This window comes from Lygodium microphyllum, chromosome 24 (genome assembly GCF_053477565.2).
Source record: "Lygodium microphyllum isolate KBCC chromosome 24, Lygodium_microphyllum_v1.1.10, whole genome shotgun sequence".
Lineage (NCBI taxonomy): Eukaryota > Viridiplantae > Streptophyta > Polypodiopsida > Schizaeales > Lygodiaceae > Lygodium > Lygodium microphyllum.
In genome coordinates this window covers 135,056,513-135,082,627 of record NC_141158.1, presented here as the reverse complement: position 1 = coordinate 135,082,627, position 26,115 = coordinate 135,056,513, and the positions used below count along the sequence as shown (strand labels likewise).

At 39.8% G+C, this 26,115-nt stretch overlaps 1 protein-coding gene across 1 annotated transcript in view; it reads left to right on the top strand.

Annotated features, from left to right (window-relative positions):
- The window catches only part of LOC148015693 (Transducin/WD40 repeat-like superfamily protein), a 128,251-nt gene extending 114,748 nt beyond the window's left edge, over positions 1-13,503 (top strand). The window contains exons 17-19 of the mRNA XM_087665234.1: positions 12,490-12,581; positions 12,654-12,750; positions 12,842-13,503. Coding sequence (XP_087521360.1) covers positions 12,490-12,581; positions 12,654-12,750; positions 12,842-12,895 — 243 coding nt within the window. The 3' untranslated portion in view covers positions 12,896-13,503. The remainder of the gene's footprint in view (positions 1-12,489; positions 12,582-12,653; positions 12,751-12,841) is intronic.
- The last annotated feature ends 12,612 nt before the right edge of the window (positions 13,504-26,115 follow it).

Sequence of the window (26,115 nt, the reverse complement as noted above, 5' to 3'; positions counted from 1 at the left end):
TTGGGGTTGGCTAAGTAGATGTCTAATGCTTTGCTGGTCAGTCTTTATCATGAATTCTGAACCCATTAAATAATGCTTCCATTGTTTCAATGCTTGGACAACTGCTAAGAGTTCCTTGTCATAAGTGGAATATTTAAGCTCAGAGGGTTTCAGCTTAGAACTAGAATATGCTATTGGATGGTTGTCTTGCATTAACACAGCTCTTATTCCTGATCCGCTAGCATCGGTCACAACTAGAAAGAATGGTCTATTAAAGTCAGGCAATTGTAGGACAGGGGCATTGGTCAATGCACGTTTAAGTAAATCAAAGGATTTCTGCTGGTTTTCAGTCCATTGATAAACAATGCCTTTCTTAAGAAGTTTGGTCAATGGTAAAGCAAGTAATGAGAAATTACGTACAAACTTCCTATAGAAACTAGCAAGACCAAGGAATGAGCGTAATTCATGTACATTTTTAGGAATAGGCCAATGCAATATTGCGTCAATTTTCTTAGGATCAACTTTTATTCCTTCTTCTGATACTATATGACCTAGATATTCTATTTCTGTTTTAAAGAATTCACTCTTGTCAGGATTTGCAAACAATTGATTTTCTTTCAGTAATTGAAAAACTAATGATAAATGCTCATAATGCTCTTTTTCACTTTGACTGAATACTAAAATATCATCAAAGAAAACAATCACACAATACTGATATTTTAGAAAAATACGGTTCATCATTCTACTGAAAGTAGCAGGTGCATTAGTTAATCCGAATGGCATAACTAAGAATTCGTAATGGCCAAACTGTGTCCTGAATGCAGTCTTAAATATGTCGGATCTATCTAGCCTCACCTGATGATATCCAGATTTAAGGTCAATTTTACTAAATATAGAAGATCCTTGCAGTTTGTCCATAAGGTCATCAACTCTAGGTATAGGATACCTATTCTTTACAGTGATCTTGTTTAATGCTCGGTAGTCAATACACATCCGATAAGTATTATTCTTTTTCTTGACTAAGAGCACAGGTGCACCGAATGGGGAACTGCTAGGTCGAATTAAACCTCTATTTAGTAATTCTTCTACTTGAGTCTGGATTTCTTTTTGCTCTATTTGATTGTGCCTATATGGGGCTTTGCAAGGTGGTTGTGTGCCAGGTATTAGGTCAATCTTATGGTCTTCTGGACGTGATGGAGGTAAACCTGGTGGTAGGTCTTCTGCAAAACAGTCCTTAAAATATGCAAGAAATTCCTTGTGCCTAGGGTGCATATGAGTTTCTTTTGCGTGTAATTCATTCACCCAAATGAGATATGATTTAGTGTTCTTGCGTAGTGCACGTTTTGCTTGAGTATGTGAAAGCAGTGGAAACATATGAGATGCATGCATACCAAATAATGTAATAGATTTTCCTTGAAAATTTATATTCATTGTGTGCGTGGAATAATCTATATTGGGATTATGTTGGTGTCTCCATGGCATTCCTAGAATAATGTCGCTAGACTGTAATGGGACAACTAAGAAATTTCTTCTTTCAATATATGGACCAATTTGAATTTCTAAATTTTGAACTTCTTGTGTGCCATTGTACCTAGTGCCTAAAAATGCAGCTTTTATGCGATAGTGTGTAGGTACTGTATGCAATTTCAATTCCTTTACCAATTTTGCTGAAATAAAATCATGCGTACTATCGTCATCATGCAATATAGTTCTTTCTTTTCCATGCACCATACATTTCATAGTCAACAATGAATGTAAAGTAGGCATACCTGGTAAAGTGTCGGAAGTAGTAGTAGGATCATCTTCTTCTTCAGTGAAGTCCGGCATATCCTCATGCTCGTCCTCGTCCATAGCTCCAATGTAGTTGATATGTGCTGATGGCTTCTTTGAATGACAATTTGCTGCGAGATGGCCTGGCTGGTGACACTTGTAGCATACGATAGGCTTGGCTTTGGTCACATTATTTGCAATGGCTGGGAGTCTGGGTATATTTGGATTTGCTTGTTGGATAGGCTTAGTATTTGGATTGACAGTGGATGGTAATGCAGGTGGTTTAGGCCAATTCTTGCGGAAAGATGGTGATGAAAAACGACCTGGATTAAACCTTCTGAAATTGGAATTGAATTGTTTAGATCCATAATTACCGTTTGCTTGGAATGGCTGTGGTCGTCGATCTCTTCCACGTAACTTATCTTCAGTGTCGTGAGCTAAGGAGATGGCATCTTCAAGGGTAGCAGGCTTGAACATATTCACCTCAGCGTAGTAATGTCCAAGAAGTCCAGACATGTACTTCCGCTTATGGGTCGTCTCTGATACGTCTTCAAGCATGCGTAGCTGTAAGAGTGCATTCCAAAAACGCTCTGTATACTGTGGAATAGGCTCACGGTCGCGCTGTTGTAGTAAATCCCATTGCTTGATTGCCTTCTCATGAAATTGCGGTGGAAGGAAATTTTGCATGAACTTCTTCTTAAAATCTTCCCATGTAGCAGGACATTCTATGCTCTTGCGGACGACAGTCCACCAAAGTGATGCTCTATCTATCAGATGATTAGTAACACACTTGATTTTATCTTTCTCAGGATAAGTTTCCTCATGGAAATAGTCATCAAACTGGCTAATGAATGATAAAACAGTCTTTCCTTCTCTTATGCCATTGAAAGTGCGAAACTTGAAACTTCGTTTACTTATCTTGGATTCCTTGCGAATGGTTTGTGCTTCAAGAGTGGCGTCGATGGTACGGCGAATCAGATCTTCAGCTTGAGGTTCTTCTTTATCAGTAGACGCTCCTTGTAGCTTTGTCAATTGCACTTGCAAGGCTTGCCTAGCTCTTCGCTCTTCGTCCAATTGCAACATGATAAGATCCAGCTTTTGCTCCATGGTAGGCTCGGGTAGGTCGTCTTCAGCCATAGGATCATCCATATGTGGGGAAGTCATCCTGTAAAACTCAACAAACCTTTCTCACTCAAAATCAGTTAGCGGGATGAGCGTAGCTCAAATTTGGGGTTACAAGGCTATGTATTTTTTTGGGTATTTTCTTCTTCAATTGTCAGAAATTCTGAAATATTTCTGTCTCCGTTTGCTGAAAGTACTTCAACGAAGTTGCAGATAGGTAAAACAGCTTGCTGTGAACAACTTTCCAGTTCAGAGTTTTTGCAAACGAACAAGTCTTCTAGGAGTTTCAAGCGTTAGTCAGTTCTGATTTAGTCTGACTTGCAGACTTAACAGACTTGCAGGGTTGTGAACTTGCTGAACTTAGCTGACTTGCAGGACTTGCAGTACTTGACTAGTGTCGACTTGCGAAACTTGTCTTCTGGAGTGCGTGACCCGGAGTTACTGAACTTGTCTGCCCAGTGTGACTTGCAGAGGATTGTGTGACTTAGCTTAAGGAATTAAGCTTAAGTTTAACACGGTGGATTCCGTGAGGTTTTACGGTGGATTCCGTAAACTTAGATGACCGGGGCTCATACGCAAAGAGGATTCTTTGTGCGAGAAGTTGATGGGGACGCCTGTCCTTTTCGGGCGTTTCATTAATTTAATATGCATTTTGCGGAATCACCCGCTATGGAATCACCCATGTACACACTAAATTAATGAAACGCCCGAAAAGGACAGGCGTCCCCATCAACTTCTCGCACAAAGAATCCTCTTTGCGTATGAGCCCCGGTCATCTAAGTTTACGGAATCCACCGTAAAACCTCACGGAATCCACCGTGGAATATGCCTCCTGGCATCAGACATGAAAGGCATTGTGTAGTTGCCAATGTGGAGGTAATTTCAATTGATATGCCACATCGTTGATCTTCTCCAACACCTAGAAGGACCCATAGTATCTCATACTCAACTTCGGATACAATCTTTCTCTTCCTTTCATCTTTTTCAGCCTTGCCTTTTCAAAACGCAACGATATATAATCACCCTTTGCAAATTGCAAAGCACATCCGTGGCGATCAGCTGTCCTCTTTTGCTTTTCTCGCGATCTTTGAAGTGTATATTTTATCTTTGCTTAGACTACATTCAAGTTTTTCACATAACGATCAGCCTCAAAGATCTTATCCTTAGTTTGCAAAATAGGTGGTATCTTCTTGCCACCGTCAACCACCTCAAATGGTGCTTTGCTCGTAGAACTATGCAATGTGTTATTGTAAGCAAACTCAACCAAGGGCAAATACTGCTCCCACTGTTTCTTGTGGTCTAAAACATAGCACCTCAAAAGATCTAATACTGTGGAATTTGGTTCCTCAGTCTAACCATCTATTTGTGGATTTCAGCGTTCTATCCATATTCTCAAACAAGCCCTTCCAGAATAAAGTGGTCATCCGGAGGTCTCGATCACTAATGATCGACTTTGGCGGCATACCATGATACTTAAAGATATGTTGTGAAAACAATTGTGCTATATGATCAGCCTTTAATTTCTTCCTCACTGAAATGAAATGGGATTCTTTGCTAAATCTGCAAATGATAGTCCATATCCCATCATTCCCTGTATGTGTCTTAGGAAGCTAAAAAATAACGTCCATTGCAATGCTCTGCCAAGGCCTATCTGGGATAGGCAAGGACTGCAATAAACCCGACATCTTTTGCCTATCGTGCTTTACCTTTTGACATACAATGTATATCTTCACAAACTGTTCTACATTATGCCTCAAAGTTGGCGGATAAAAGAAATGCTACACTGCCTTGACCGTAGCATCAATACCTCTGTGTCTTGCATATGGAGGAACATGACTTTTAGCGATAACTCTAGGCCTTAACTGCTTTGTGACACATAGTCGTCTATGCATCATCAGAAATCCATCTCTTAGCACAAAGTGTTCATGCCTTTGACCATTGCAAAGGTGATCATAAACATTAGCAAAGTCTGATCAGCAACATATTGCTCTTTCATGGCATCCAACGAAGTGTGATAAACCATGTTGATGGCTTAAATTTGTGGCTTATGTGATAGTACATCAGCCACAACATTCTTTTTACCATCAATATGTACAATCTGAAAATGAAACATAGAGAGAAAATTTTCCCATCTCATATGCTTCTTTGACAAATTTGTCTGCGTCAGAAAGTACCTTAAAGTTTGATGGTTTGTCTGCACTATAAAATCAGCTCCCAACAAATAATGTTTCCACGTAGACAGTGCATGAATTACAGCCAAGAGCTCTTTCTCATAGACCTGTAAATTCTTTTCTACACCGTGGAGAATTCAGCTCTCATAAGCCACAACTTGGTCATCTTGCATATGAACAACCCCAATGCTGTTACCACATGTAGCACATTGAACTACGAATGACTTCCTTGGATCGGGAAACACAAGCGCAGAATCTGAAGTCATCTTTTCCTTCAACTTTTCAAATGCTGAAATTTCGACTATTGTCTATCTAAATGGCACATCCTTCTTCTGCAAGGCATGCAATGGAGATGCCATTTCAGCAAACCCGCGTATATACTTCCTATAGTAAGAACATAAATCCAAGAAGTTGCGGATCTCATACACATTCCTCAAAGGTGGCCATGATCGTATTGCTTCAACCTTTGTAGGGTCCATGCAAATACGTTCAACCGATACAATATGCCCCAAAAAGTGGAATTCATGCAAGAAGAATTCACTTTTCTTATCATTGATAACCAGCCTGTGGTCACGTAGTTCATTGAACACAATATCCAAGTGTTTTCTATGCTCTGCCTCGTTCTTTGAATAGACAATCATGTCATCAAAGAAAGTACCCATAAATCCTCTATGTGGCTTAAAGATACGATCCATTATTCGATTAAAAGTGGCACGAGCATTTGTAAGTCCAAAAGGCGTAAGAAGAAACTCATACAATCAAAAAGATTTCTTGAAAGCTGTCTTAGGTACATCTTTTGGTCTAATGAGTATCTGATGATAACCCACTTTTCAAATCTATTCGGCTAAATATGGTTGCTTCTTGCAATCTATCCATAACATCATCCATTTGAGGAATCGGAGAGCGATTCTTTATTGTGATCTTGTTCAGAGTATGATAATCAATGCATATACGCATGAACCATCCTTTTTTTGCACCAAAAGCACTGGAGAACAAAAAGAAGATGAGCTAGGCTGAATCAACCCTTTTTCTAATAGCTCATTTATCTGACTCATAATCTCCTCTTGTTGGGCTGCACACTTTGTAGGGTGGCTTATTAGGTGGGCTACTTCCAGGGATAAGATCTATGGTATGATCTTCTGGCCTTTCAGGTGGTAGCTGCCTTGGAAGTGACTGAGAGAAGCAATCAGGATACATTTTCAGAAATGACATGCAATCCTTCTCTTACTTAGACATGTTCTCAACATTCTCACTATCATCTTTATCATTAGTAAAAACCAAGTACATTGAAAGAAGATTTTTCATTACTTTAGAAATGACAGCTGTGCAGATACAACATAGATAGATTCACCTTTGAACTTTATATCAAGTGTGAGTATGTTTCCCTTATGCTGAAGAGTGATTTTTTTCAGGAGAATCAATCACTGCATGCATACGGTATACCATGGCATACCAAGCAATACATCACAACCCTCAAGTGGAGCAATGAAGAACTCTTCGCTGTCCACATATCCTTGTATATGTAATCGAACCTTTCCAATGAGTGGTGTGACGGGCTCTGCATGGCCTTTACATGCCATTCCAACTTTTCCCATGGGTCCCATCTCATCCTCTCTGATGCCTAGACGGGCGGCCATGTCAACAAAGATGAAGTTGGTTCGTGTACCATTATCAAAGAAAATCATTGCATGTTGATCCCTAATTTTGCCCCATGCTTTGTACAACTCAGTAGCATCATCATTGGGCTGATCACTAACAACATCAGTCACCAATCCCACTGATGTTTCAGGCTTATTTCCTTTAGAATCTCCTTGATTTTTTGATTTTTCAGCTTGTTGCCTATTGGGACAGTCCCTTGCAATGTGACCCTCTTGTTCACAAATAAAACATTTATTTGCAGCCATCAATTCCCTACATTGTACCAATGTTTTCGAGCCCTTTCTTTGTTGTTTTGGCCTCTTTTCATGTTGATTCTCAGATCTGCCACTTTTCTCAATCTTAAACAACTTTTTATTCGGCTTCTCCCCACTCTCTAGGAAGCCCGAATCCTTCCCACGAAGCGAAGCATCGGTTGTATCAACAGTCTCTATAAGCTGAGACATGTTAGACGCGGTGGATTTAATGCAAAAATCCCTAATTCCTTTAGACAGTCAACAACACGTTTTTCAACTTGCTCATGAAGCGGTATGGGGCGATAAGGAGTAATAGGCAGTAATGCATTCCAAAACTTGTTTTTATATTGCTCCAAATTTTTACATTCCTTAGCATATAGCTTATTCCAAGCTCTCATGATGTCCACCTCAAAGGTACTTGTCAACCAATGCGATGTAAACATTTGCTTGAATTGCACCCACATTGATGGTGCTTTACCTTGCATCGCAAGAGTGGACCACCACTGTAATGCATTCCCTTTTAAGAAAGTGGTTGCCTTTCGAATCTTTGAGGATTCCGTGTAGTTCTCCCCTGAATAGGTTGCATCAAACTGCTGAATGAAAGTCAAAGCTTTCAACCTATCTTGTACACTGTTGAAGGACTCAAATTTCACTCCTTTTCCACCCTCATCAAGTCTTTTGTTGCACCTTTGGGTGTCAAGTTGTCATACACTGACTGCTGCAAAAAGGATGCATTTGTTGAGTTTACATCAAAACCAACGCCAAACGGAGCATTTGCATGACCAACATTCATTCCTTGAGCCCCATAAGCATTCGAGGATGTAGATGTAGTACCAAACATGCTACTTTGTGTCCCAGGCATCAAGCCAATGCTACCATACATAGGGTTTTGTATATTTCCAACCATACTCAAATACATTGGGCCTCGCACTCCATGCATTGGTTGCTGCATACCATAGGGATTTGTGTCATACATTCTCGTATGTGGTCCTTGTCCAACCATAGCATGAAAAATCGTGCTTCCACCAAAATATCCTGGCTGCCCTATCATAGCATGCACACCTGGATATCCAAAATCTATTGGATTGGCACTTCAGTGATGGCCTTGCATATGCATTCTTTGCTCCGTAGGTACCAATTTTTTTATTTCATTAGCATCTTTGGGAGTTTCAAATGAAGGGTTTGGCATTATCTTCGCTGCATCTTGCTGTCCCGAAGGTGTAGAAGATGTCTTCTTCTTCTTGTCTCTACTATCCTTCTTTGGAGCATTCAAAAATCGGGTAAATTGAGGATCCTTTGCCAATTCAGCAAAGAGATTTGTTGCTGTCCTCATCCGATTCTTGAACTGGTCATTAAATTCCTTTTCACTTTGTTGGTCATTAGCCTCCTTATTCTCGCAAGACCGTGCATCTTGCCCAACAACAACATTTTCAGCTTGTTGTACATGGTCTAAGCCTTGTCCAAGGTCAGACATTGCATTTCCTTCATTCCCATGTGAACGTTCATATTGAGAGGCATCATCATTGCTCGAGTCCATCTCACTATATGAAGACATATTGTTGTAATTTCTCAGCTGAGAGTAAAAATCAGCACTAACACAAAGCTTTGGCTTGCAATCAGGTGCCTCGGGTCCACCAAATCAAGGGATTGAGTGGTATCCCGGCAATGGAACCATGTAACCAGTCTTCCTTCCATGGATGGGTGGTAAATCCGTGATTACAACTTAATTAGAGTAGCAAACAAGTAATGCAAATCTGAAAATACAAATTTACCTACTGATCGTGGATAATACATACCCGATTGGCCCCAAAATTTGCGTCCCTTTCAGTATTTCTTTAGCTTTATTGAAGAAAAAGTTGATTTAGAATGGGATTCTCCCAATCCCTTTCGGTATTTCAACTCCCCTTGCTGTCCATTGTGACTAGCAAGTCTTCAATCTATTTTGCCCCTTGATTCGGACACTTAATTGGCTTTCACCCACTTCATAGACGATGGAAATGCCCCAAATTCAATGGTTGGCTAGTCCTCCACTTGAATTCAGTTGAAATTTACATTCAGTCTTGTTGAATCCAAGTCTTGGAGCTTCTAATTTTTCGCATGCTTCCTAGGTTGTTACTAAACCCTAATTTTTGCTGTAAATTAGGGTTTACACTAGAGAAATTTGCAATTTCTCAGTCTCCAAGGGTCCAAATGCTGAGATCTTCTGAGCAACACTGTGAAATTACTGGGAGATAAGAGAGAAAGTTGTAGAGAGAGAAAATCCAGAGTTTTGTCACGAAGAATGACTGAAAATTAGTCAAATGTAGTTGTTGCCTTACCACAACAGCTTGTAGATGCAAAGAACTGAAGAAAATCAGTCATTTACTGTTGCTGCTCCATCTCAACAGCCTATAGATGCTGTCACCTGTTGTTGATTGGTCTTCTTTTGCCCTTGGCTATGTTAGAAGGTCCTCCAATGGTTACAAACTAGACGAGTAGTCTCCTCTCCCTCTCTCTTGCAGATTGAATTTATAAAAATGCTTGTCTCCAATCTCTAAAGACGTTTTTAAGTCTTGAATGGGCATTTTTGACAAGTGGTAGTCTTTCCAAATGGTTTTTCTAGCATGCGTTAGAAGGTCCTCCAATGGTTACAAACTAGACGAGCAGTCTCCTCTCCCTCTCTCTTGTAGATTGAATTTATAAAAATGCTTGTCTCCAATCTCTAAAGACGTTTTTTAGTCTTGAATGGGCATTTTTGACAAGTGGTAGTCTTTCCAAATGGTTTTTCTAGCATTTTTCATAATTAAATATTAATTTTTAACCTTTAAATACTGTAAGTTAATCTAATAATTATTTTGGTGTCTTGAAAAATAATATGATTGGCCAATAATTAAATTGGCTAGGCAACTTCCATTCCTGAGTGAACTCTTTTTAATATTCCTAGTGGGGCCAAGCTCCTCCCACAATCTCTTGAGATGATTGATTGATGTTTCTCAACGCTTAGAAGTCCTATGTGGACACTTTTTGGTTTGCCTTCGGGTCTCTACATCAATGTATAAAATTCAATTCTCAGCAGCTATAATGTGCATGCTTTAGGCTGCTATGGTATGGTTATTTCCCATGGTGGAGCTACTTAATACTTGGACTACCCATTGGAGTAGATGTTGGCCCCACAAATTGTTGGATTGGATATCCTCGTGCATTCATAAATTAATGCACTAGAAATCTTAGGGATGGCCCTTGCATGTGCAACTCAAAGTAGGCCATATGGTAATGATGAGCATGCTATCATATTTTTTGCCTTTGCGCTCCTGGACACAAAAAGTCTTTGGATGAATTTATGCAGCCCATTTGTTTCATGTTATGGAAGAAGGAAGGAAATCATTTTGACCAAGTTTGGGCCTCTTGGTAGTATATCACTAGAGCAAGACTCCATAGTCTTTTTTGCTTCACTTGATAGACTCCTATTGTATTTCATAACTTGGTATCCTGCATTAAAGACAAGACCGTGATCTTAAGTCTTACCAAGATTCGGCAAGAAATCTGTCTCTACAAAAAATCTATAAAGCATTTAACTCTTGTCGTAACCCTCCAGTGAATCTACAACGAGAACAACTTCATTAGTATATTGAAGAATCGGTATGAAGACTCTAGCTTAAGCTTACCCCATGTATCTACATAATGTGCCGCTTCGTCAATGCATAGGCCAGAAAACATAGGTGACAAGGGGCATCCTTGCTTCACTCTAATAGTGTTGTTTACTCTAGGTTGGACTGTGGTTTTGTGCCAAAGGCTTTGCTTGTCCCTTCCCTCTATGAGAGCTTGAGTTTGAGTATATGGTCTAATATAATAGTTGTGCCCATGTGGAGTGCAAAGTCAGACAAGTCAGGTTGAGTTTGAGTATATGGTCTAATATAATAGTTGAGTTTGAGTATATGGTCTAATATAATAGTTGTGCCCATGTGGAGTGCAAAGTCAGACAAGTCAGGTTGACGGTCTAAGCACCCCAATTGAGTAGTGAGTGACATTGGCAAAAGTGGTATAAAGTTACGGTGGATAGGTACTTGTGGGTGCTTGGTGTTAGTTTGGGTCTAGGCCATTAATTGGCCATCAAAAGGTCCAGTGGTGACATGAGGGTATTAGGCATTAATTAATTAATGCTAGTCCAAGGCCAATTAATGTTGGGGCAATTAAATGTCCCATGGGGGTCAGCACATTAAATGTGAATTTGGACTAGCCAGTTCTTGGGCAAGGACAAAGGGATGATTAATTAATTTTCATAAATTAAGATTTGAAAATTAATTAATTAATATTGGAAATTAAATTAGAAGGCTGCCAAGTGGCAAAACAGGCTGGTGCTTGTCCAAATTAGCCATGCTACCCATGCAAACTAGATGAGGACTGTTTTGGGGCTGGCTGAGGGCCATTCCAGCCATTCTAAAGCTGGTGGAGGCTGAGGGAGAGAAAGGAGAGGGTGTAGACTGCAGGCACCAGTAGGAAGAGGTCATTTCCTAGCAAGAGGGAGGAGATCAGCAGCAGGTGATTGACTTGGAAGTGGCCAGGTTTCTGAGGACAGCATCTATAGGGGTTTGGGTTGCTGGCAACTTGATCTGGGCAGCAAAAACCAGCAAGAGACTGCTAGTACAGGTCTTATGCAGGAGGGAACAACTGATTTAGTCTCTTTTTGGTGAGAGAAATCAGCAATTTGTTTTCATAATGAGTAATTTATAGTATGTCAAATCACAAAAGGAATACAAAAGTCATGGCAAAGAAACAAAAGAAATTGCTGTATACCACGGGGCCAAATCCTCCCGGGGGAGCAGATCAGTGTGCTGAATGAGATCCAACTGCCAATGTAAAAGTCCCTTGAGCCTAGCAATGTCCCTGGACACCAGCGGCTGAATTGAAAGTTGATGAGAGAGAAATTAGTAGCAATTTCTCTCTCATCATCTTTTTCTCTCATCCCCTCTTGAGGAACAGTTGCGTTCTAGCATACTCCATTTCTCTGCAGGCAGTATTGCTTCTTAGCATACTCCACTTCTACCACAGCATTAAGGAGGGCACTACAGATTTTCTTTGCTTCAAGTTCAACTGTATTGGTGGGGACTAGAATAGGAAAACGTATACTTCAGCTGCTGGGGTTGGTACTTATATTGCGTGATTGTGCTATGAAACCAGGCTATTTGTCACTAGACAATCTTAAATAGCACCCAAGAGGTGACAAGCCTGTTCAATGTGCTAATATGAAACATCCGATGAAAAACTTGATCTTGCTGACCAATTTAACCATAGAAACATCGAAGGGGGTGGGGATGGTGTCAGGGACAGGGGACAGCCCAAACCAGGGAACGGGGGATTTGGGGCTGCGGGAATGGCATTAAAGATTGCAATTTAATCTATTATGAACAGCTGTGACGGGGGACTAAAATGGGCTGACTCATTCAAGGCTGAGTATGGGCTGACATGGTTTGAAATTGGCTGAGATGCAATATCGAGCCGGATAGGCTGCGACAGTAAGAGTTTCATGCTGACTGCTAAAACACGCAAGTAGCAATGCTTACTTCATGTCCTTCCAGGTTTATGTATGTGGATGTACATGGACATCGAAAGTCAACTGTCTGGATTTTAGGCCAGGCCCAAACTCCCCACATCATGTTGAAGACGACAGGTAACTTGAATGGCAAGAATTCTCAGAAAATATATCACTATCTGAAGACATACTCATGGTTTGATTTGTCAGACACGAAGCTTCAGGATGCGTCGAAATAGAAACTTCACAACCAGTTGTTGCTTGTTCAGCACATCCTTTGAATGATCACGTTGTTGCAGGATCTATGGTAAATCTAACGTGCAATCCATCTCTACATTGAATGATTACGTTTCTTCTCTGGTTGTTCTGACCGACCGTTAAATGCATGTATATTGCAGGGAGCATCTATTCTTGTCATTGGCCACAAGGGCTATTCAGTTAAAGAAGACTAGGCAAGCAGTCTATATTTCATCACATTAGAAATGTGCTGTACAGAGGCTGTCTGACTTTGCAATCTTATCCAGCACATTAGAAATGATGAGCATTTCATCTGTTGTCGGAGCAGATCTTACTCGTCTTATACCAAGTCCCAGGGACCCGGATCAGAAATGTATATTGCAGCATTGTCCACAAACAGTAACGATGTGGTAAACGGATCATATAACCACAGTCTGAGGTCTTTAGGCGAGTCGAGTATGAAGAATTTAGTCATAACCTTTGGTGGCAACCCAACTTCCTTTATGGGCACATTTCACTGAACTTTTCCTCAGACAGTCGAGTCTCTCATCAGGGGTGTGTGTTTGAACGAGTAAATAGATGGGAAACCGACCTTACCAACAAGGCTTTGTAATGAGTTGAGAATCCAGCTCTGGCTTTACATTCAGACCATTTCGCATTTAACAGAGGAGCTAACAAGGGAGACTAAGAAGACCTAGTCTTCATGTTGAGCCACCACTTAATATCGTAAAGATATCCATCCTTAAAAGATGCAAGATATCCATTCGACCCCAAACTATGTGAATATGAGTAAGATTAATCCTACTCTCTGTTACCATTGAAATTTGCAGCAAATGTAGGACAGGCTAAATTTGATTTAGCCTCCCAAGTCTTGCCTTACATTGTGGTTTTTGAGAGAGAGAGAGAGAGAGAGAGAGAGAGAGAGAGAGAGAGAGCGCTTTTAAGCAAGGTTATGTGGGCTTGGTTGAACTCCGAAGACCCACCTTTCACTTTACATTCCACTCAACATTAAACAACTTGCAACAACTTGGATTAGATGTGCGTTACGCATGATAACGATTCCTTCCTTATCTGGGTTGAGAATAAATTTTATCTAATATCCTTTACATTGTACTTGAATCACGACATCAACCAATCCATATGCATCACCAAATTAAGGACAACTATATTTGAAACTTTTGAGAAATTTACAGTGGTTTGTCAATATGATGTTCATGCATTTAAAGATGTATGGGAGCCAATTCTAGTTCACCACTTGGGATTTAAAGATGTTTAAAGCTTGAAGGTATATTGCTTCACTTGGAAAAAGATAGAACTCAAATTGGGGTGGAATCAATAAGAAATTTTGTATTGAAAATGTGATTAATTAGAAAGTCTTTTGACTAATTGTGTGTAAAAGTTTGGTGGATAGAATGTATAATTGATGCATCGAAGGTGGGGTGATTTAGTCATTGCTTAAGGTTCCCCTCTCGTGTACTTTCAAAAAATTGACATTGATCTTTACGATGATAGATATATAAAATTTCCCCCAAGATCTTAGTTAAACATAGTCACTTGCTAAAGCTTAAAATTTGCCAGATTGACTTAGGGGTTGAAATGTCTGGTATAATATGGTTAATATTGATTTGGATATTGGTTATGCTAGGGTATAGAAACAAGAAATTCTTATGGTCCAACTTGGACTTGAGACTTGAGAATGTGTTAGATAATCTTAGTTAGTCATACTTAATGGAACTCATGGATGTTATGGAAATTTGACCTTTGAAGGTGGGGTGATTTAGTGATTGCTTAAGATTCCTTCTCATGTACTTTTAAAAAATGGTGGTCGATCTTTATGATGATAGATGTATACAATTTCCTCCAAGGTCTTAGTTAAACATAGTCACTTGCAAAACCTTAAAATTGTGGAGATCAACCTTAGGGGTTGACATGTTTGATATAATGTGGTTAATTATGCTTGGGTATAGAAACAAGAAATGCTAATGGTCCAACTTGGACTTGAGAATGCGTCCGATCATCTTCATACTTAATGGAACTCATGTGTGTTATGAAAATTTGACCTTGAATGAAGTGATTAATATTAGTTTATAATCACGATTTATGATGAATGGGAGGAATGATTAATACATTCTCACTTTCTTGTTTAGTTAAGGTTGCCTTTGGAGTTTGTTACTCTTTGGTATTGCATGCATCCAATCTTGATCATGTTATGACACTTAGCTAGCTATGAAGAGATCACGGGTCTTGCATTGCTATTCAGAGCAATGTTTGGACATGTGTTTATTGATGATGTTCTCAGGCTAACAAACATAGTTTGAAAAGGCAACGGATATATGGTCTTTATTGGCACATAGTGGCAATGTTTGGACACATGTTTATTGATGTTTTGGAGCTAACAAACATAGTTTGCAAAGGCAACAGATATATGGTCTTTATTGGCACACATTAAATGTTGACCATGTGACACTTAGTTGGCTATGAATGGAGAAATCATGTGCCTTATATTTTCATTGAGAGAGCAATTTTTGGGCAAGTGCTTGTTGATTCTTTATGTTCTTGAGGGCTAACAAATGTAGTTTGCAATGGTAAAGGATGCATGATATTTATTTGCTATATTTGCTCTATTAGGTTCTTTATTAGTATGGGAAATTTATGCTTGAGCAATTGCATGAAGATCCCTATACCTTGGGTTGGTTAGGTGAAATTGTCTCATTACATCTCATTTTGGACATTTGTTGAAAATTGATGTCAACTTTGTAAGAATTGAGCAATTGGATCTTGGTTTTCGTCACATATAATTTTGTGAATGTAGATCCTAAGCATTATTTTTCCACAATGCCATTCTTGATGTATACATGTGCTTACCAAAATATGGGCCTTGTTCAACACATGTAAGAGAGAAGTGGTGGATGGTTATTGTTCATTTGATTGAATGCCAATGTATTCAATGTCGAACATAGACATTGAGACTTGGTGGCATTATTGCAAATGTAAGTAAGGAACTTCAACTAGTAGAATCTATGATGGTGGGTGAGTTGATTGAGTTATGGAAAAGTGTGTGTGTGGTTGTGGAAACCACCACAGTGTTAGGATGCTAAGTTTCTTCATCATGAAATTTTAGCATCTGGAGTGATTACATGATTTGATGCAATGAGAATTTGTGGCATAGACAATCTATTCACGTAGAATTGTTTAGGCATTTTTACCCTATCCAATGCATTGCTCCTTGATAGAAACATGGTCCTTGATTTTTGTTCGAGACATCATGCTTTTTGTATCCCACATGGGTGTAGATGTATCTAGGAGCAGCCCCAAGCATGGTTACCATTTTAGGCCATCTTGCATTTGAGATTTAGACAATTATCGATAGATTGGATACTCAAAGGTAGCCTTGAAATCGCCACCATGTTGGCATATGAGATTGATCACATGTTGGTCAGAGCAAATAAATGGATGGAGAAAAAGGTCGATGAAGCATGCTAATTACATAAATTAGGTTCTTCGTGGAAGGTAAATATTTAGAGATTGGTAGTATATATTATTGTTTAGTGCAAATGTTTTCGTATATATGACTATGTGGGGAGACTTGTTGATATAGTAGATGCACTCATCAATAGAATGTAAGATGGAATAGGCTTCTTACATGTCTTGAACAAGGCCCATGACAAACATGACAAATATGGAAGACCTAGATGTGCATGCGATCCAATCTTCTTTTGCAATGTAGCTTCGTTAACTAGAGAAAAGATAGTGTCTAACATACCTTGTGTTTCTTTTTCCTTCCTTGTTCTAGTATCCTTTTGTATCTCCTCTAGCACTCTTGCTATCATATCATTGACTTCATCTTTAATTTCTTATTAGTTATAGTCACTTTATAGTGAGTTTCTCCTTTCCATGTGCACCTTGGAAAGTGATCATTTTAAGGTTGCATTTTCAACTTCCAAGTTTTAGACTCATTGATGTAAGTATTCCTCCTATGGGCTTGGCTTTTGAGCTTAGGTATTGTTGCAAGGATGGTAAAACATTCTTTGGGTGCATCTCATTGTTAGGGTGAGAATTCAAGTCTAATCCTTCCATTAGGTGCTAGGGGAGGTGATTGAGAGATTTGAAAAGCTCTTTGAAGACACTTATGCATGTGAACAAGCTCTTATTTGAGAAAAAGATACTGGGTTTCATGTACTGGTTGTGCTACAAAACTAGACACTTTTTTACTAGAAGTAGACTTTTAAAGCGATTGTGAGGGTGGGTGTGTTTGAGCCACTAGAAGTGGATTTGGAGTAGAGAGAGAGAGAGAGAGAGAGAGAGAGAGAGAGAGAGAGAGAGAGAGAGAGAGAGAGAGAGAGAGAGAGAGAGAGAGAGAGAGAGAGAGAGAGAGAGAGAGAGAGAAAATGTGTGTGTGTGTGTGTGTTTTTTTTTTTCCCCCACTTTAGGGAGTCATTGCTCAGGAAAGTTGCTATATGTATATCCTCTACATCATGTGCGTTCAAGGTCTTTTTATAAATATCCTTATCTGTAAATTTTTCTTGAATAAAACATAATCCTTTTCTATTCAATTTGTAAATAACCCCTTTATATTACACCCTTCTATATGTAAAAAATTATAAAAATGGTATTTTAAAAATACCTTATTTTGAACCCATGTGATGCACACATATATTCATGAGTAACTTACTCGAGAGCCATTGGTACAAAAAGAAACTCATGCTAAGGTGCCATTAACACCAAGAAGAAAACTAAATATAGAAACTATCAAAGTTATTGATATATAAGGAGCCAAAAGTAACCTAGTTGCTTAGACTTTTTAAACACCACTATGATGACTTTGCCACATTAATAAACTATCAAATTTTCCTAAAAGTAACTTAATGCTAGGCTTTTTGAATTCCTTTATGACAATTTTGACACGTCCATAAATTTTCCATTTGCTCTCCTTTCTAGTTGCCTTCATCTTGGAAATTTCACATGGTACATGTAAGTTCATCGATTATCCATACTTTGGTTCCCTTGAAACATTTTGATTGCTTTAATACTTAGCTACATCTTCCATGTTTTCAAACTCCAAAATTCATTCTTTTCCTGCTTGATGATTTTCATGGTATCATCCTCTTGAATCCTTTTTCTATTAGCTCGTTCCTCTTTCTTTTGTTTCTTCATGGCATCCCTCAAAGGAGATCTGAGAGAGAGAGAGAGAGAGAGAGAGAGAGAGAGAGAGAGAGAGAGAGAGAGAGAGAGAGAGAGAGAGATTTGGTTAGTGACCATTTGTCCTCCTAATGTGGCTAGTTATGAGAGGACTTGTAGTGTCTTTCCATGGCTCAGCTAGGGTTTGTCAAAAAGTGACTATTAGCTGCAAGCATTTAGCTCATGCCACCTTCTCTCATTCAAGCTTGGATGGTCATGAGACTTACGATAGATATGCATTGGGGCTTCCTCTTTGATGCATGATATGTGGTCCTTGCCTCATCCTTCTCGGTACATTTTGTTCCCTTGAGAATTCTAGTAGTCTAACTCGGTGGGATAGTATCTATTTGTCAAGATATGTGGGTGGAATGACATGCCACATATCTATATATTATCATTCTTGAATACTGCTAGAAGTTTTGTAGCAACGAGCTGATGACTTGAAGAAGGCTCTAGCTAGGCACTTGCTGTACATTTGAATCCCTCTATGGAGCCATAGTTGTATGATGGCAAGATGGCCAGTAAAGCATTTGCAGGCTCATATCAACGGATTTTTTGAATTTGCAGTAGCCTGTTGATTCTTTCATCAAATTAGCTCTCGCTTGCTATAAGCATGCCTTACCTCTTGTTGTTTATTGCGAAGATTCATCCAATGTTATTTTTGTTGGATAAGCTTGCTAGATATAATGACTAAGTCTTTGGTGGATGATTCTTTCATGTTTGGGGTTTTCTCAGATCTCTATGTTTAATGCCCAAAAATAGACTCTCATCAACTTCAGAGACACACACAAAAACACTTAAAAAATGTAGGGTATTGAGATTTGCCATGTCATGGTTACTAGACACTTTGGGTATCTCATTGTTGTGGATATGGCTAGTAAAACTTTGGATTGGATGCCCTCTTGCATAAAGTTAGATTCTTGTATTGGAAATCACAAAGCTAACCTTTGTACGTTTGCCTTAAAGTAGGACAAGTAATGATGATCAATAAGATTTCCTTTACTTTGCCTTTTTGTTGTTGGACAAAGCAATCTTTGGATGAGTTGTTGTAACCTATTGCAATGATCTTATAGAAAACAAACATCTAAAACATCCGTGCTAGATTTTGGATCTCCTATTAGGATGCCACAATGTTGAAGCAAATGTGTGGAGTGGGTTCGATTGGATGTTTAACACCATATGTAGATTTGTGGAAGGCTCTATTATATGATGTGTGTGGAGTAGCACACTTGGATAAACATTACCAAGGCTATTATTAGGAGCTTCATGTTTTACACATTATACTTAATTCAATTGAGTTGGTCACATGTTCCAAACTCAACACATGCTATTAAAACTCCACTCTTTTTGGCGTAGGAATGAAATGAACTGATTTAGTCAACTGGTCCACCACCACATAAATTCTATTCCACCCATGCTTTGTTGCAGGTAATCCCACAATAAAATCCATTGTAATATCAGTCCACTTGCCTTGAGGAATAAGAAGTGGCTGAAGTAAACCACCGAGTAGAAGAGAGGAGTCTTTATTTTGTTGACACGGAAGACATTGCATAACATAATCCTAAACATCCCTCCGAATGCCCTTCCAATAGAAACTCTTATGGATATTATCAAATATTTTGAACAATCCATGGTGTCACACTAAAGGCGAAGAGTGCATCTCATGCAAGATTCGGTCTTTAAAAGAAGATTGTGGTGTCAAGTAGACTCTATCATGATACCATAAAATATCATTGTGCCATTTGAAATATGGATACTCTTCTCATTTATCTTGCTGAAATTCCTTCATCATCTTTGACATCAAGCAAATACTCTTCTTGGATTTCATGGATCCAATTCTTATGCACGGTTGAAATAGTAGATATAGAACATGCCCACATTCTTGATAAGGCATCTGCCACCACATTGTCTTTTCCAGCCATATAAGATATCTCAAAGTCATATCCTTGAAGAGTAGCCAACCATCTTCATTGCTTGGGAGATAAATTTGGTTGTGAAAGGAAGTATTTCAGCACACGATGATCACTTTTGACCTTGAAATGGCTGCCATAGATGTAATGATGCCACTTTTTGATAGCATGTAATATTGCTAACATCTCTTGCTCATAAACATGTAATTGACACTCCTTGTCATGAAGCTTTCGGCTCTCATAAGCTATGACTCCATGGTCTTGACATAAAACAACCCCAACTCCTCTTCCACTAGCATCCCTAGATATGATAAACTCCTTAGAGAAATCTGGGCATACAAGGATGGGTGCTGAGATTAGAAGAGATTTCAGCTCATTGAAATGTTGATCGACGATGGAGTCCCAAAAGAAAGCCTATTTTTTGAGTCTATTCGTCATTGGAGTCGCCACATGAGCATAATTCTTGATGAGAACCTCCTATAGAAGGATGATAACCCAAGGAATCTTCTCAAAGAGGTTGCATTCATAGGAGTAGGCAATTCTTTAACACATTTTATCTTATTGGGGTCCACTCTAAGGCCTTGCTCTCCCACAACATGACCTTAGTATTCAACTTCATTTTTCATGAAAGAACACTTTGTCATCTTGGCAAAGAGTGTGTGTCTTTGTAATTTGTCAAATATCTCTTGGATATGCTTCAAATTCTCATCCTTGGATTTTCTATAGATTAAGATGTCATAAAAGAAAACAAGGACTATTTTGAATAAGAAGGGCTGCAATATTTTATTCATGAGGGCTTGAAAAGTAGCGGGTGCATTGGAAAGCCCAAATGGCATAACCAAGAAGTGGTATAACCCTCTTTCAGTCTTAAAGGCTGTTTTGAACTCATCTCCTTCCTTCATTTGAATTTGATGATAACCTGATCAAAGATCTATTTTGGTGAAGATTTTTGCATCTTTAAGCTCATCCAAAAGATCATCAATTCGGGGAATAGGATACCTATTCTTGATCGTTGACTTGTTCAAATCTCGATGATCAATACACATGAAAAATTATCCATCCTTCTTTTTGACTAAGAGCAAGGGAGAGGAAAACGGTGATTGACTTCGCTAAATTAAACCCATTTGCAACAATTCTTTGACTTGTCACTCCACTTCTTCCCTTTCAAACTTGGACAAGTGAGGTTTGTTGATGGGCTTTGTGTTAGGCAACAAATCAATAGGATGGTCAACCTCTTGCTTTGGAGGTAAAGGTGATGGTGGCTGAAATAAATCCTTGTATTCCTCTAATAACTCTTCCAATCTTGGATTTATTTTCTTTGAAGAAGAAGATGACTGATTTGTTGATTGCCCTTCATCTACTTTCGCAAGCAAAAGAGTGAAGATGCATGCCTTGGCATTGATTTTTTTTCACAATTTCTTCATGGAGATGAGTTTCATTTGTTTGAGGTCTATGCCTTTCAACTCTATGTGGTGTCTTTGCCAATTAAATCCCATTTGCATTTGCTCCAAGTCTAAGGTGAATTTTCCAAGTGTTTTCACCCAATTACATCCAATGACAATGTCAATAGGCCCCATATCCAAAGTGATCAAGTCTACATTTATTGTGCAAGAGGGCAATAACTTAATTGAAGTACATGGGCACACTTCTTTACTAGACTCATATGCATCATTGGCAATTTGTATCAGCAAGCAAGAATGCATATCAATGGGTAGCAACTTCAACCCATTCAATGATTTGGTGTTGACAAAGCTATGAGTGCTGCCTGTATCCACTAAAATGTGTGCAACCTTGCCATTGATGAAACCTTTGAGTCTAAGTGTATCTTCCCCTTTGCACCCAGTCCATGCATCATGTGAGAATATGGTACACAAGGAAGCATGAGAATCATGAGTACCACCTGGATCATATGGAAATCCATCCATGGGATCATAAAATTCTTCATTGGTGGCATGCTCTTCTTCATAAATCTCTTCAACCATTGGGTATGCATCAACATGCACCTGATTCCCCTCTTGATCTTCTTCTTCTTCTTCAACTTCCACATCTTGAGTGATCACCATGTTGATTTTTGAGTTCTTAGCTTTACACTTCAGCTTATGATCTTGTGGCAAATTCTCCCCACATTTGAAGCATAATCATTTTGTATACATTTCTCTAAGCTTATTGTGAGAGGAAGGAAGTTGCTATTAGAACTATTTTGGGGCAGTTTAGGAGCACTTTCAGCTTTTGAAAAAGTACATCTTGCCTCAGCCACATTTTTGAAAGTTTGCCCCTATCTCTATACAAAATTTCCATCCTGTTTAAAGGCATAAACAGTGGGAAATGTTGGCACTTTGGTGTTATAATTGTTTTGACTGTTATAACATTTGTTTTCTTACCTAAAAGAGTCTCTTGATTGGCTAAAAACTTGCCCATACTTTGTAGGTTGATTGAAAATATTGTTGGGGTAAAGGCGCCTCTGCTGTGCCGCCCCGTGTATTACTACACTGACAGTACCCGCCACTGCACACTGCAGGTGGCGGGCGCCCGTCACGTCACTTTATTCTTTACATTCATTTTAGTGACTAGTAAATAAAGGAAGGCCCGGTCACACATTGTGACTGTTGGAGTTCCCATTTCTTGTCTCTCTCTTTCTTGCTCTTGCTCTCCCGCCATAGCTCGCGTGCAAGCTTCGATCCTTCTTACCTTTCAACTGGTATCAAAGCTTGGCTTCCTCTTGCTCGAGCACGACTTGGTGCTTCTCTACCTTCACATCGACTCCCTTCACGCATTGGGTCTCCATCCTGCAGCCATAGCCGATCTCCTAAGCTTCTGACACTCCCCGGCTCCCCGAGCTCCCTCCCGGCATTGTTGAGCTTCGTCAGGGCCTTGCCCTTGAGGTAGTGCATCAGAGTTTGAAGGGTTTTACTTCAGTTCTCAATTTTTAAACAGGTGGAAGAAGAGGGGCAGCCATCATTTGAAGCTTCAAAGCTCCATATCTCCCTTGCTCTTTGCTTTGGGCATTCATGGCTTTGTGTATGCCCTCTTTGGGGCCTCTTTGAGCCTCCCATCCACACCAACATTGCCACATGGAGCAACCACTTCCCAGGACAGCCTGCGCTGAATTTGCGCCAGATTTTTGCCTGCCTACTCATCACGTTTTCCATCCACACCAACATTGCCACATGGAGCAACCACTTCCCAGGACAGCCTGCGCTGAATTTGCGCCAGATTTTTGCCTGCCTACTCATCACGTTTTCAACCTATATGCCTTGGCTCCTAAATGAGCACTTAAATAATGGTTTCTAGAAGGCATTTGAGCTACTTTGAAAGCCTCTTTAGGCCTTGTGCTTGGCATTGAAGCTTTGGGGCTGACATTCTCTGATTTGGGACTGTCATTTACTGTTATACAATGTTGGAAACATGGCAGCCACACTTGGCATTGGCATTTGATGCTTATACTCTACTCCGATTACCTTGTTTGATGCCCGTATGCAGCCTACATGATGCCTAGTGCCTTGGGAATGTATACACATGATTATGCCATGATTTTGGCCTGAAATATTGGCTGAAATTTCTTAGTTTTGACAGTCAAACTTGGCTGTAATAACAGTCGGCTAAAGGTACTTTGGATGCTTTGTCACTTACCTATTGGTACCGGATGTATGCTTTGGGATTTGCCATCATGTATCTGACATTTGGGGACGACTTTGAGCTCATGTTTGAGTCTATGGAATGTATTTGAGCTACGCATAAGCTCCGTGTTGGTTGGTATTCACTGGCATTTGGACCGAGTTGGCATGCTCTTGGACCGCTTATGCCTCATGTCTATGCTTGACAGTTAGGCTTCATTACATTACATGCTTTGGTTCGTGATATATGCCGCTTGGTTCGTCTATGCTTTACCGACATTGAAAGCTTTGCCTTGGATGTATTTGAGCATTTTCGACTTAGTTTGATCATTTACTTGGTTGCTATCAGATGTCATTGAGTTGACAGAGATCTTATTTTGGGATTATGTATTGCTCGTTGGTTGCTTCCATCAGTTGCTTTATGTATGTCATGCTCTTGGGATGCGTATGACGCATTGACTTGGTCACTTGTCACTGATACTTTGTCTTGGGTTGCTTGAGCCCTTGAGCTCGTTTGTACGCCTTTTGTGCCAGTGGGAGCATCTTGCATGCTTACTTGACCTTGAGCAGGGCTTACATGCTATTGGAGCAGTTACATGTATTGGAGCAGTCTATGTCATTGAGCAGTTACAGATGTATTGAGACTTTGGGATTATACTCTGACAATTGGATGTTGCATTGAGTATATGTCTTGGTTCACAGGATGGTTATGAGCTGAGTCTCAGTTTTGGATCCGCTTTCTTTTGAGCAGACACCTATTTATGTCAGGTCTTGGCAGTTGCAAGTACATTTTGCCTAGATTGTCTGGGGGTGTGCCTCTTACTGGCAGATGCTATTTGACATCTCTCGGTGTTATGCTCATGTATTTTCACTGTCATTTGGCTTTACTTTGTCCTCTTTATGCCGGCTTTGGACCTAGCATTGTTTAGTTGACATTAGATCCAGTTTTGGGACAGTTTGCTCTCATTATTGCAGTTCTGAAATTTATTACAACAAGCATTTATTGGTGGACTAAGCAGTATTTTTTATGCTAAAATATCTTGATTTGGTGTACCACACCTAGCACTAAGTGGGCAGCATCTTTTGGCCCACTTTTTTCGCCATTTGGAGCTCATTTAAGTGGATTTTGGGCATTTTCTATAGTAAAACAGCAAGCAGTTTTAGATTGTCTGTGCATTTCCAGCCTGCATTATGGCATCCTCTTCGACTGATAATGCCATATTTAATATCACAAAGTTGGATGGTACCAACTACTCTTATTGAAAGAGTCAAATTTGGCAGGTCTTGGTGCAGAAATCTCAGATTAAGCCACTTCGGTTGAGCGGGGAGCAGCCTGAAACTATGTACAATGACGACTGGCTTGAACTTGATGAGCTATGCAAGTCCATGATTGTATTGTCTCTCACTGAACAGGTACATTATAATGTATTTGAGGAAGTATAGAGTGCATGGGATCTATGGAATAAGATCAAGAATCTTTATGATAAGAAAAGTCTGGCGAGTTAGATGTACTGGTTGAAGCAGCTTATGGATTTGCACATGAAGGATAATGCGACTATGTCTGCTCACTTGAGCGAGTTCCATGCTATACTGAAGAATCTGACTTCGCAGGATATCACCTTTAGAGAGGAAGTAACTCCTCTTTTCTTGCTTGGGACTCTGAATGAGTCATGGGATGTATTCCGGACTGCCCTATGTGCCTTTAGTGCTACTCTGAAATTGAATGATGTTGAGAGTGCTCTTCTGTAGGAAGAGGTTAATCGCAAAAACTTGGATGCCTCTCGTGTTTCACATGCTTTGACAATTAGAGGCAGGAATGACAGGAATGATCGTGGTCATGGCCGTGGTCGTGACTCGTAGAAGGGTCGGTCTAAATCTCGTGGAAAGTCACGTAGTAAGTCGCGTGGGCGCAACGCTAATGTCACTTGTCATCATTGTGGAAAAAAGGGCCATATCAGACCACAGTGTCATGAGTTGCGCAATGAGAAGTGCAAGGATAAGGGGAAAGAGAAAGTGTAGGAGAAGTCCTCTGATCGCAGCATAATACTTGCGAAGTCCAGTGTCAAGATTGAGGAAATTAATGTCACGCAGACCGAGGATTCCGATGGTGGTGATGAGTTCATACTTGCAACTAGTTCTTCTGATGCCTCACACTTGATTGAGACACCTAGTATGTGTGCATAGTGCTGGTTATTGGATTTAGGTGCGTCCTTCCATGTGACGCCTTACCGTGAGTGGTTTCACTCTTATCGTACTGAATCTGGATTAGTCAGACTTGACCATTTGTTAGCTCCTTCCTCGTCCGGCATCCAAATCGAGCTCTGAAAAATCTTGGGCATTCGGCTTGACATCCCGCATTGACAGGCAACTCCTGACAACCCGCACAGCAGTCTAAAAAATTATCAGAAATCCGCAAGTGTCATTCAGGTGCCTTTTAAAAGTCGTCTTTCACTTGGTGCTTAAAATCGTCCTAACTGGAGCTGCTGCCTTGGAGATGACATGTCTCTTGATATTGTGGGCTGTGGAGATATTCAGTTGCAGTTTTCCATTGGCAGTTCCTTTTTGCTCAAGGATGTACGTCATGTGCCTGTGCTTACGCACAGTCTTATGTCTGCAGGATAGTTGGATTATGCAGGGTTTCATGTCTGTTTTGGGGATTCTGCCTGGAAGATTACCAGAGGCAGACTTGTGCTTGCTAGAGGCGCCAAGGCTGGCAGCCTCTATCCTCTTGTT